At 43.2% G+C, this 13496-nt stretch overlaps 1 protein-coding gene across 1 annotated transcript; it reads left to right on the forward strand.

The window, feature by feature from the left end:
* The first annotated feature begins 948 nt into the window (after nucleotides 1–948).
* Nucleotides 949–12480, forward strand: SPP1 (secreted phosphoprotein 1). The gene is made up of 7 exons (XM_063135541.1): nucleotides 949–1083; nucleotides 4938–5041; nucleotides 5150–5200; nucleotides 6430–6552; nucleotides 7692–7736; nucleotides 9399–9653; nucleotides 11481–12480. Exons 2-7 carry the CDS (start codon nucleotides 4988–4990, stop codon nucleotides 11889–11891), a joined length of 939 nt encoding a protein of 312 aa, XP_062991611.1. The 5' UTR covers nucleotides 949–1083; nucleotides 4938–4987; the 3' UTR covers nucleotides 11892–12480.
* The last annotated feature ends 1016 nt before the right edge of the window (nucleotides 12481–13496 follow it).

A 13496-nucleotide genomic window follows, 5' to 3' on the forward strand; every position in this document is an offset into this window, starting at 1 on the left:
GGGCTCTTGCAGCTTTAACTGTTGTGATGAAGAGGGAATTTCACCAGGTGCTGCATGCAGACAAATGACACCTGCTGAAATTCCCTTTTCTATAAAGCTCTTAAAGATATAGGAGCCCTGTCCTCCTTTCCATATGGTCACCCTAGCAGCAAGCAACCTTGCCATAAGATTTGGAAGGACTTGCCACTTGCCCAGGGAGAGGGACAAATTTATTTATTTACTTATTTATTTATTACATTTTATACCGCCCAATAGCTGAAGCTCTCTGGGTGGTTCACAAAAATTAAAACCTTGAAGAGCATAAAAACAACCAACAATTTAAAAACAAATAGCTTATTGCAATAAGTAGAGTTGCTGTTTCTCTTTTCTTCTGTCCAAGTTCCTCAAATATATGATCTTTTAAGAAGTCACTTTCATACAAATGAATACAACAGTCTTATTGTCAGCCTGTCAGAGATGTTATTCATAATATCCCACCATTCCCGGTGGTCTCAGTGCATCCCCACTAAATCCATCAGTGACGGATTAAATTTATCCCCTCCTGGGCAACTAATGATTCATTTTAAAATGAAGTTATTCTGCATCCTTGCAGAAGAAGAAGAAAAAAAAGTGGGGGATTACAAGCACTCTTTTTCCTCCTTTGACAAATGCCAAACAGTTCTTTGCCCCTAAAGCCCTCGGGCTCAAAAATAATAATAAAACTAACCCAGAAAACTCTGAACCCTGGGCGTCAATCTGAAATGCTGGTTAATGAGATTGTACATAAGTAACACTTTAACCATAGAGTCGTTTCATGTTTGCTCTGAAAGCCACAAACCCCAAAAGGAAATGTAGGAGAATAAGTGGGAGGACGGTGACAAGAAACCTCATGACCTCATCCTTTCCGCCTCGTGGGGATTGGTCGGCTGATGTCTGGAATAGAGTTTAAATTCCAGAGGTCTGCAGATGGAAAGCAGCACAAGAGGAGAAGGACGAACAGGCAGCACCTTCTGAAGGAGCCATCCAGACAATCTCTTGAGCTTCACCATACAAACTAGCAGACCTCTGCCCGAGGCTACACATCAGATCCAGACGCAAGACAAGGTACCTGTGCCCTTTTTTACCCTTAGATCTCTTAGCTTCAAGCGGCATTAGATCTTCGTTAAGCAATGCAGCAATACTTGAGGAGGGTTTTTAAATCTATCAACTCCCGCAGCCTGCAGGGGGAAAGGGGACGCCGTGTGCACAGCATGGGATTTAATTTTTGAGGCCTCTTTTGTTTGCACCTGGGAGAATATTTAGGTATGTAGGGAGGAAGTGGTTTACAAGAAAGGGATTTGTCAAATAGAAGCTGCCACTTACAAATACAAATTTGTCTTCCTCAGCTTTACCACTGACCTATGCCACACACTCCTGGTACAAGATGCAGTTTGCTTTCCACCATCCCTAGTGCTAAATTTCTAATGTTAGGCATCTAAGGGCATATCCCATGAGAGGGACAGCATGGTGTAGTGGTTATAGAGTACTGGACTACGATTGGGCAGAGTTTGAATCTCTACTGACTGGATGACTTTTGGACCATCATTATTTTTCAGCTTAACCTCCCTCACAGGGTTGTTGTGAGGATAGTGTGTGTGTGTGTGTGTGTGTGTCTGTGATGTATGCTGTCCTAAGCTATTTGGAGCAAGATATAATAAATAAGCCTGCCAGAAAGTCACATTCTGTGCTCCAGAAACCAGGGTTGCCAACTGTAACTCTATCAAGGCTCCTGTGCATTGAACAGCTGCACAATTCACAGAAATATTCAGTAGCTGAATAGTGGCAGAATATTCAGCCTGTCATGCAGCTGTTCAAGGCAGAAGAACCCTACCTGAACAGACAATTGGCAACCATATCACCCGTCCTTTTCTTTAGCCCCAGATACACGGGAGCAGGTTGAGATTACTCAGTAGTGTGGGAAAGCCACTCTGTATATGCTCAAGAGCATTTTATGATTGCTTCATGTATTCTGGGATCAAAGTCATGGTGGACCCAGGCTCAAGTTAAGCCTTATCATTTCAAACAGGAGATTCTACAACTTTTGTTCTGCCTTTGCCTCTTATGCAATTCTTTTAAATTATCAATGAGCTCATGGTGCAAATCAGTTACATTGCTCTTGCATTTAATCTCAGAAAAAGCATAGGCTTTCAAGAGTTTTACTCAAATATATTTTGGTGCAATGTGTTCATATTGATCTTCTCTCTTAGCACAAGTGCTCATTAACCTTGTAAGCAGAAGGGCAACTCATGGTGACGTCTGCCAGCTTTCCCATCAGCCAGGCTGCTAATACCCAACGTGCCATCATGACTCATCAATTTCTGATGTCCCCTGAGCCCTGATTCACTTTTTTTTCCCCTGCACTGTCAGGTTGAGCAATGTGATCCTTCCTGGCTTGGAAATGATAGCTTGCTCTCTTGAAATGCCTTCGCTTAGAAAAAAGGATGGATCAATTACAAAACCTGCTATTGCTCATAATTACAATCCCATTTGAATTACATTCCTATTTGTATTAATGTGTGGTGATGGAGTGAGAGATAGACACGCACACAGAGAGAAATCTGTTTATTTAGGAAACCCTAAGTTGTCTCTTTTTTGCCCAAGAATTTCCACAGTATTTTGCAACATCTTCCCTTTGCTTATTTCCATAAGACAGGTTTTTCTTCTTGGATTTTTATCCTCCCCTAATACTATGGTGAGGTGAGGTGTGCAAATTCAGTATTAGGCTGTGATATTCTGGAATAAGAGAGGGTGTTTAAAATAATTAAGGTTTATCTTTTTGCTGTCTATAGTTCTTAAAACTCATGCAGCCAAATAACTCATGTATTCCAGAGGTGGAATATTCTGGAATGAGTTATTTGAAGATCCATAGATCCATAGAACTGGAAGGCACCGAAAGCCTACAAATTTCATCCCCACTTCTACTACTATTCACTCAGCAACCCTATACAATCCAAACCACAGTGATGCCACAATCACACGCCCTATTAAAAGGTGCTTGCAAAACAAACAGCTCCTGAGGCCACAAGCCACTGAGCCAAGCCATAGGTTGCATGGCAGGGAGGCAGTAGGTAGATAAGGAAAACAAACATTGGGCCCATTCAGAAGACACTTTAAACCATGGCTTTAACCATGGTGGTTAAGCTAGAAAGCCGGGCTGTGTTCAGAAGACACCTTAAACTGTGAATAAGGCTTTTTGCTTTATTTAGTATGGTTAAAACTGTGGTTTAAGGTGTCTTCTGAACACAGCCCAGCTTTCTGGCTTAACCACCATGGTTAAAGCCATGGTTTAAGGTGTCTTCTGAATGGGGCCATTTTCAACTCACGCCTGCTGTTGTTGCTTATTCCTTTCTCTTGGGGTGAAATCCCATTGAACTTAGTGGGGATTACTTCTGAGGAAAGAAACATGGCATTGCACAGTTAGTTCCTATTTGACTTGTCAGCCCCCCCGCCATCCCTCGGTTCCTTAGTATAAACTCAAAGAATGCAACATTTGCCAGACAGCTTGGCTTGATTTTTCAGCCAGACGCTGAAGATTTGCCCCATTTCTCCTTTCAATAAACACTGTGAAAGTCCCAGCAGCATCTAGTTAGTGAGTTTCCAATCTGTGTCAGCTCCAGGTTTGTTGGGGTGGGAGCAAAATGGGGATCCTCCTCCCTTAATTCGTCCCTCATCATCATCACCACTGCTGTCACCCATCATTTTGCCCTGTACCTTTGGGCTGAATATGCATCACTGCCCAGAGTTTCTTGTCGTCCTTCACTTGCTTACATTAGGCAGCTAGCAGCTGCAACGGTGAATAACAGCAGCCAACATTGACATCAAGAGTAGGCACCTTAGCAGGGCCCCACTAACAACGCCCCCTAGAGGAGATCAGTAGGCGCCATTGCAGACTTGCTCCCTGGCTCTCTGCCTGTCAAGCAACTAAGGACTAGTAATAATGAGAAAGAAGACAAGGAGCAAAAGCAGCCAGAAACAACAGCAGTGAGAAGATAGACAGACTGAAGGAGGGCCCCCCCATTAAGGGAGCATTGCCCAAAGTTCATTAAAACCTGGAAATAGCACTGGCGGTAGCAGCAAGAACAGAACCATGGAGCTCTCAAAGTTGGCAGAAGGTCCCTGGTGATGACAGCTTCTGAGCCCAGCCCTGTCTGCACTACCACTTATTCAGTTTGTACTGGTTTTCCCTCTGCAGTCCATAGCGTACGTTGGGCCATATCAAGGGCATCTTATCTTCACTCAAGAAAAGTGCTGAAGTGAGAAGTCAACCTAGCCACCCCACCTCCTTTGTCCCATGACGAATAGCCAAAATTATCTTCTGTTGCTCAAAATAGCTTTTCTAGGCTAGAAAAAATGGGAATAGACTCTGAGGAGATGTGACATTTTTTTCCTCCACCAAAGAACACCAGAGGAAGCTATCTGGGACTGGGGGTGGGGGATATTACACCAGAATAATTATTCTAATTATTATCTGGGCAAAGTTCAGAATAATTGTTTTCAGGAAACATTTACAGCAAGGATTTTAGTCTTGCTTGTATATCTTTCTGGTGAATTTTTGTTTGTTTGGGTGGTTTTTAAACAGCACTTCTAAAGCTGAGTCATCCATGGAAACCAGCTCAGAACAGTTAGATCTATCTAAAGTTGAAGAAATAATATGCCATGGAGTCTTTTCTGGACTGTACCACCTTGGACTGCAGCTCTAGACTTGCAAGTTAAAGTGTCTACACATGAAAGCCTAACAAGGGAGGTTTGGTTAACACCAAGGGCTTAAAAACAACAACATAGGAAGCACTCAAACATACAATTCCCCCACCTCGTGATTAGAGATGGTACCATCCAGGAAGGCCTTGTACTGTTCCTGTACATTTGGATTGACCCTACAACAGAGAGTAAAGTAAAACATTTCTTTTGTTTTTCAACAGCAGTCCTACTACCTGAACATTACAAAATATACGACAGCAAGTCCATCACCATGAAGGTTGCTGTGCTCTGCTTGTGTCTTTTCACCATCGCTTTTGCCCTACCAGTAAGTACACGATGTATGCAACAGATAAGCCAAGAACAGCACGAATAGCTGTAATGGAGGAGCAGTAAATTCATACGGTCTATTCTCCCCTTCTCTTCCTTTTCACAGATCAGTAAATCAAGACATCATGATGATTCAATGAGCTCTGAAGGAAAACATGTAAGTATTTTCTTCTTCTTGCAGTGAATTCCTCTTTCCATTGCATTTATCAAGCTACCATTCAGAATGCACTCTCTGATTCCAGATTTGTGCACTTAATAACCAAAGTTGAGCCAAACTTGTGTCCTCTTTCATAAAATCATAGAATAGTAGAGTTAGAAGGGCATATAAGGCCATTGAGTCCAACCCCTTGCTCTATGCACGAATCCACCTCAATGTATCCCTGACAGACGGCTGTTAAGCTGCCTCTTGAGTGCCTCTAGTGTGGGAGAGCCCACCACCTCCCTAGGTAATTGGTTCCATTGTCATACTGCTCTAACAGTCAGGAAGTTTTTCCTGATGTCCAGCCAGAATCTGGCTTCCTATAACTTGAGCCCATTATTCCGTGTCCTGCACTCTGGGATGATCTAAAAGAGATCCCGCCCCTTCTTTCAAGTACTTGATTTTATGGACTCTCTTAATTCCCTTTTTAGTAATCTTCCTTCTCACCCCAATACCAACCCCCTACAAAATTAAAAAAGCCCTAATCCCTTTATCTTTTCCATGCAGGGAATATATTCTAATCCCTTTTGTGCTGTAATCCTATGCACACTTACCAGAGAGTAAAGCCTATGGAATACAGTGATACCTACTTCTGTGTACACATGCATAGGATTGCGCTGTTAAGTCATTTTGGTTGCTTTTCCTGTATCTTTCCAAGCACCCACAATATCCTTTGGAAATGAGGGAACCAGAATTGCACATGGCACATTCCTCATGTGGCCGTTTCATAGATTAGACCTCATGGCAAGAGATGGCCATAGATTGTCATTTATAATCCCTTTCCTATTCAATTCTGACATTGATCAGTGGAGGCTCTGATTTCGGTGGGGTTGTGATTGCATCCTAGGTTTCAGTCGGAATGAGCCAGAACTCTAAAAGAGCTTTCTGAGGTGCTGAAACCTATCCCCAAATTGGGTTCAGCACCTTGGATAGCTCTTTTAGAGTTCTGGTTGGTTCTGACCAGTGTGGATTCAGAACCACCAACCTTCACTGACATTGATGTTGCCTTTGTCACATCTGCAATAGGAAGGGAACCAAACTCTCCTAATCATCCCAAACCCCTTCCATAATTTTTCACATGATCATCCATTTGTCAAGCACTAATTCCCCCTTCCCATCCATCAAGCCCTGCGATGTAGGATGTTACATGGGTCTGAATGTTGATGTCAGCTCTTGTGTTGTTACAGGATTCCAGGAGTCATAAGCACCACGCTCACACACATCAACACGACCATTCGCATAGCCACGAGCACAGCCATGAGAATGTGAACAGCCACGAGTCTCAAGAACAACAGGTGTCCTCTCAGCCGGTAAGAAACCCTTTCTCCTATGTTGAGTTCTTGTTATCCATGTAAATATTCAACCCCTTCAAATAGTTTGTTCAAGTTCTTGGTTCAATTGACTTCAGCAGGAATAATTTCTACTGACATTTTGATTAAGTTGGGAATAAGTTCTATTGAACTCAGTGGAGTTACTTCCAAGTAGAAGACGGGTGAGACCAGGCAGAAATCCCAGTGGAGGAAGTTCGTCATTAATCATTTAGGGAGCAATCCTATGCATGTTTAGATAGGGGGGAAAGTCCTACAACTCCCAGCATGCCCCAGCCAGCCATGCTGCCTCTGCCCCTTACTCCCCATAACCCTCCTGTTCCCATTCAGACCTTAGACTCCCTATCCAAACTCCCATGAATCACATGACCAAAAAGGGAACATAAGAAGAGCCGTGCTGGATCAGGACAAATGTCCATGTGTGCTGGCCTCCTGTTCCCAACATCAGCCAACCAGATGTGTCTGGGAAGCCAACAAGAAGGGCATTTAGGCAATAGCCCACCCTCTCTGTGTGACCACCAGCAGCTGATATTTGGAGGTACACTGACTCTAAACTTGGAGGTTCCATTTAGTTATCGAGACTAATAGCTGTTGATAGGCCAGCATTCCCCATCCTGGGACCCTCCAGATGCATTGGACTACAACTTCCATCATTGCCAGCCAAAGGCCATGCTGGCTGGGAATGATGGGAGTTGTTATCCATCACATCTCTGGGTGCCCACGTTGGAGAAGGCTGAAACACACCTACCCTTCAAGTTTTGCCTAATTCTCTCTTAAAGCCATCTAAGTCAGAGGGCACCATTGCCTCACTGTGTGGCAGCAAATTCCATAAGTTAACTAGGCAGTGTGCAAGAAAGTACTTTCTTTTTGACTGTCCTGAATCTACTGCCAATCACTTTCATTTTTGTGAACCACCCAGAGAGCTTTGGCTATTGGGCGGTATTGAAATGCAATAAATAAATAAATAAATAAATAAATTTGAGCATAGCTGTGTTGCTGTTGTTTGTAAGAATAATTGTTTCTGAAATTAAATGCAGAGGTGTTTTTTTAAAAAAAAAAATCATTGAGAACATTGATTGTTTAAGAAACAAGCCTTTTCAAAATTGCCATTTCGTTTTCAGAACTCTCTGTCTTCAGAAGAAAGTGATGAGATCACTGAGCAACAGGTATATATTTTTTCTATAGGATTTTGTACCTACTAGTGCAGAATTGTGCAGCATCGTAAATACTGCTAATTATTGCATTAGCACTGTCACTACATATACTGTACTATATATTAGCACTGCCACTATATGTGCTGTTTCATTCAAATATTTATGAGCAAGTTTTTCTTGCCTCTTTCACCCACGGCCTGACCTCTACTTCCTGCAATACTGAGACCCTAGAAATGAGTACATTTAGTAGGCTAACCAGAATACAAAAGGAGGGTGGGGCTCCTGTACCTTTAATAGTTGTGTAGAAGAGGGAACTTCAGCAGAAATGCAAATCTATGTCCTCTTTTAGGAGCTGCATTTCCTCTTTTTGGGCAATGCATAAGTGGCCACCCTACTTGCCTTACATGGCAGCCAAGGGAACTTATTTTTCAGCCCAATGGGTTTTGCATGAGGTGTAATAACAGATTTCCTTCTAACATGAAGACTACCCGATTCTTCTTCTAAAAATTATTTGGCCTGAGAATTAGTTTCATGTTTGCCACTAAATGATAGATTAGGGGCTTTGGTGGTGGTTGTTTTGAAAAGCTTCTTAGAATAATAGAAGTTGGAAGGGTATCAAGGGTGTCTAGACCCACCCTCTGCTCAACACAGGAATCTTGCAGCTACAGTGTAATATAGTTCTTGATGTGGTAATTCTTTTTTTTAAAAAAAAAATAGGCCATTGCACCCGCAGAACATTGCTCAATTTGTCTTGCTGAAAGCAGTGGAGGCTGGTGGCTCTGATTTCAGTGGGTCTATGAATCCATTCTGGGTTTCAGTCACAACCAGGCAGAACTCTAAAGGAGCTTTTCAAGGTGCTGAACCCTATCTCCAAACAAGGTTGGGAATCTTGGATAGTTCCTTTAGAATCTGGCTGGTTCTGACTGAAACACAGAACGGATTTCATAGCCCCAGTGAAATCTGAGTCACCAGCCTCCAGTGGCTGAAAGCCACCTTGAGAAGGGCGTTGTGGGCCTGTTTCCCACCACGAACTCCCAAAGTAGCCTGCTGGCCAGTCCTAATGCTGCATGAGACAGTCTCTGGTATTGCTGACCTGTAGCATGCATAAACCCACAGAAATGCCACATTAAGGCTATACAATCCTATCCACACTCACTTAGGAGTAAATCCCACTGAACTTAATGGGGCTTACTTCTAACTAGACATGTATAGGTGTGCACTGGAAGAAGCTTCTTTTGAATTCATTTCATATATCTAAGGCCTTAGCTAGACCTAAGGATTATCCCAGGCAAATGGAAGGGTCGTCCCTGCCTGCTCCCGGGATCCCCTGTGTGTCATTTGGATGCACAGGGATGATCCTGGGATATAGGCCTGGTCTAGCCATGGCCCAAAAGTTCAGCCAACTGTCGGATAGAAAACAAATGCCAGACAGTCACCAGCTTGTTGCTGTTGCCCAGAGATGAACAAAAGGCACTCTGCATGTGCTCAGAGGCACTGTCTTCTTTTACTATGGTCTAGCCATGAGGTCTGGCACTGAAAAACAGGCTGCTGCTGAGAACCGCATCCAATACTGGTTTCTGTGTTTGTGCTACATGCTCATGGGATACACCTAACCCTAAAACTGTGTCAAACTTGTCCAAGTTTTACTACCTGGTTGCTTCTGTTCTCTTGCAGACCCTTTTGGTACCTTCCAGCAGAAGCAAGGAAGATGACGACGATCATGACGATGTAGATGACGACGATGACAATACCGATTCCCACGAATCAGACGAGTCGCATGAAGACACCGTCACAGTTTCCCCCACCGATGTTCCTGTTTCCCTCCCTGAGTTCGTTACAGGCAGAGGAGACACACCTTACGGATTCAGAGCAAAAGTGGACCTGGTGCAGTTTGAGAAGGCCCAAAAGGCACACAAAAAGTCTGGAAAGGTAAGAACCTATGGTTGGTTTTCTCCTCCTAGCCACAGATGGGCAGAACTTGGACCTAAACAACATGTTACGCTAATCACATAGCTAAGGTTTGTCTTTCGTTTTACTCTAGTGTAAGTGCACTGATTTGGATCAGGATAACTGCACTCCAGAAAGGGAGAATGTACCCTTCCCTTCCCCACCATTTGCTTCCGGGAATCCACCCTCACCATCCCTATGGGAAGGAGATTAATAAAAGGTGGGGGGAACCTCCATTGATCCCATCAGAGACTTCTTTTTCTTTTGGGGGAAGGAGGAATGTGGTGGTCCCAATCCAAATAAGGGCTGCACATGTTTACAGCAGAGTAAACAAAAGCTAAGCCTCAACTACATGCTATGCAATTAGCAAATGCACAGAAAAACCTGGCTTAAAAATTGTAAATGGATCAACTGCTTAGCTCTTCGTGCATCTCATCTGCTTGATACAGTAGTGACTACTTCCTCTTCCTTGAGTAAAAGGAGCTAAACCTAGTAGTATATAACCCATTGGCTGTGGCATGGTTCACACACATGGCATTTTTGCCTGGGGATTTCTTTCTCTAGTGCCATCATGGCTGAATTGCTGTTGGAGTTTTGGTTTTTTTAAAAAATCTCTGCCAAGTCATTTGCCTTCAATTAATCTTCCCACATCAATTGGCAATGATTGGCATAACATGAAGCGAATGCTTCATTAAAAAGTCCATCTGTCATAGCAGCTTCTGAAAGCCAGATATGCAAAGATTACATATTTGGACAGTGTCACTTGTGGTTGCTGTGAAGGTGCCAGTTGAAATGGGCACTGAAATGTTGCAAACGAAAATAATGCTCTCTGATGCCCTTGGCTTCGAAACAACAATTACTGATGGACAGATGTTGCAAAAATTTTAGAAATGCCAGGAAAGAAAGAAAAAATATAGGTTTCTTTATCTTAAGAAATCTTTAACAGACACGTGTTTTGTGTTTTATTTTTTAACATAACAATTCCAGGAAAGAGAATTTCCCTCAGATTCCTCAAGATAGAATTTGATTAAAGATAAAACATGGGCCTCAGTTAACTCTTCTGTGACACCCATTCCTAACAGACACATAAAATTATAGGTTCCATGTGGGAAATTCTATGCTGTTGTCTCTTTTATACCAATTTAACTCTCAGGGTTTTCCCCCAAAGAAATCTGGGAATTGTAGTCTCCATACTTTGAATGCTTATTGGTAGCTATTCATTGTTTTAACTCTATTGTTATACACTTTTATATAACCTCTGTAATATTTTTTATTTTTTATTTATAAGCTGCTTTGGATGTCCTTTGTAGAAAAAGCAGAGTAGCAATAATAAACTGAACTCCTAAAATCTCCCTGTTAGGGATTTGTATGCGTGTGGCCCACCACCACCACCATTTATGGCTCTCTGAGGAAAAGGAATGCCTGTTAAACCAGTTTGAGTCAGTTCTGTAGATATTCCTACTGATGCTGGGATGATCAGGGCAAGCCCTGCCATTAGGTAAAGTGAGGCGATTGCCTCAGGCAGCCGGTGCTGGATGGTGTGGAGGGCAGCCCTCTTGCCATTCCTCTCTATTGGAGGACACAGCAGTGTGTTTTGTGTAGTCTGTCTTGCACATCCTAAGCTAGACAGCTGCCCTCACCAGGAGTGGAGGATGCTGACCTATCACCAGTATTGAAGTAAGATCAAACTCTCAGTCTGGTCAGCTTCAGTAGATGAAACAGGGGATGCCATCTTGTCTTTCACCTCAGATAGCAAATTTGCTTGTCCTGGGGTGACCACTAATTGCCTTCCTTTTGTGGACCTTTCAGTTTGATTCTCATGATGTTTCGGATGAAGTCGACAGCACACCAGATGTGGAGAGCCATGAATCCTATTCCTCCAAGGCACATTCTTTTGAAAGTCATGACACAAGTGTAGAAACAGACGACGCAAGTAACCTGAGAGATAGCAATGATGTCCACAGCGCATCCCATGAGAGAAGCCTGGAGAATGACAGCCAACAGAAACCTGAGAGTGTGGAGGAAGACCATGATGACAGTGACCATGACAACAGCAAGTTTGTTGCTTCCCTGGAAAGCCAGGAGAGTAGAGAGCGACAGAAGGTCCACAGTGAGGAGCTCCAACAGGTAGACCATGACCATGTCGATGATGTCAGCAACCAAACTTTGGAAAGTGTTGAGGATCACCACAGCATTGAGGACAATGAGGTCACCCTCTAAATGGAGGGGGGAAGCAGGGACTGCACTTACTTACAGCATTCCCTGAATCTTTCGCATGAACAGGTGCAGCTAGAATTGGAGCCCAAATCCACCATGAATGGGTTTTTTTTATTCTTGTTTTGTAGAGTTTGAAGAGAGAGAGAGAGAGAGAGAAAGGCAATACATTTTTACTTGAATATTTGCTCCCAATTATATACACATCATGAGTTTGATTTCAAGCTGTAGCTATTCTAGGCAGTGGTTTTGTTAACCAGGCAGATGTGCAGCCTGAGCTTGTGTGTGTCTACTTGGGAGTAAGTCCCTCTGATTTCAGTGGAGCTTACTCCTAAGTAAACATGTTTAGGATTTTAATCTTAATTGTACAGTACTAGCAATTCTGACCATTAGAGAATCATAAGCCCTCCTTGCTGCATATTTTCCTGCTCTGTTGTGAAGAAAATAAGAGAGAAAGAGATGCTAGGAGGGAAAAATCTAGTTTTCACTCAGAGTGAATGTTGTACGTCTTATGATACTGTATTTCTAAAGGGTTTAATGTTGCAATGTATATTTTGTTGAATTTACAAATTAAATAAAAAGACAAAACCTAATATATCTGGGACTTGAGATGATTATTTTCCTAGCCAACCACTTGGCAAGAAGTCACTGTGGTCTTCCCATCAGACTTTTTAGTGCATATTGTACACCCTCTTGTGGCTGAAGATTGTTCTCAGATGAAAAACAAGTTTGCATAAGGAATCCTGGGAGCCATGGTGAACAGATAACATTTTGTTCAGTGGTCCCTAGGGCTGGTGCATAATTTCTCAGATGTTGAGAAGATTGCTGCTGCCTTGCATAACTGGCACGCGGATACAAAACCTGGCTAGTCTTCAGGGCTGGCATCAAGGATAGCATGGTTAAGAACCTAAGAGGAGCCCTGCTGGATCAGACCAAGGGTCCATCTGGTCCAGCACTCTGTCCCTACAGTGGCCAATCAGCTGCCAACCAGGGACCCACAAGCAGGACATGGTGCAACAGCACTCTCCCACCCATGTTCCCCAGCAACTGGTGTATATAGGCTTACTGCCTCTGATACTGGAGGTAGCACATTGCCATCAGACTAGTAGCCATTGATAGCCTTCTCCTTGTACAGCCCAGCAGGGGTTCACCAACAAGAATCTCCTGTTCTAATCCCCTTTTAAAGCCATCCAAAGTGGTGTCCATCACTACTTCTTGTGGTAAGAAATTCCACAGTTTAACTATGTACTGTGTGGAGAAATGCTTTATTACTTCTCTGTACCAGCAAAGAGCTGAAGCTTTCTACTTTTCATCCTGAATCTTCCACCAATCAGCTTCATGGGATGATCCTAGAATGAGAGAGGGAGGAAAATGTCGCCCTGTCCACATTCTCCACACCATGCATAATTTTGTGCACCTCCATCATGTCTCCCCTTACTCTTTTTTCTAAGCTAAACCGTCACAGACATTGTACTCTTTCCTCATGGGAGAGTTGGTCCAGTCCCTTGATCATCTTAGGCCAACCTTAAACCTAAGGTTTATCCCTGGATCGTCCAGGGATCAACCCTGTTCATCTAGGTGACACACAGGGGATCCAGTGCTCAAGCAGGG

The sequence above is a fragment of the Elgaria multicarinata genome, chromosome 10 (assembly GCF_023053635.1).
Source record: "Elgaria multicarinata webbii isolate HBS135686 ecotype San Diego chromosome 10, rElgMul1.1.pri, whole genome shotgun sequence".
Taxonomy (NCBI): Eukaryota; Metazoa; Chordata; class Lepidosauria; order Squamata; family Anguidae; genus Elgaria; species Elgaria multicarinata.

Excerpts from the sequence above, each read along its gene's own strand:
- SPP1 (XM_063135541.1), top strand. The coding sequence starts at position 4,988 with ATGAAGGTTGCTGTGCTCTGCTTGTGTCTTTTCACCATCGCTTTTGCC. Across the intron at positions 6,553-7,691 it reads AACAGGTGTCCTCTCAGCCG|AACTCTCTGTCTTCAGAAGA; the intron begins GTAAGAAACCCT and ends TTTCGTTTTCAG. Across the intron at positions 9,654-11,480 it reads CACACAAAAAGTCTGGAAAG|TTTGATTCTCATGATGTTTC; the intron begins GTAAGAACCTAT and ends TGGACCTTTCAG.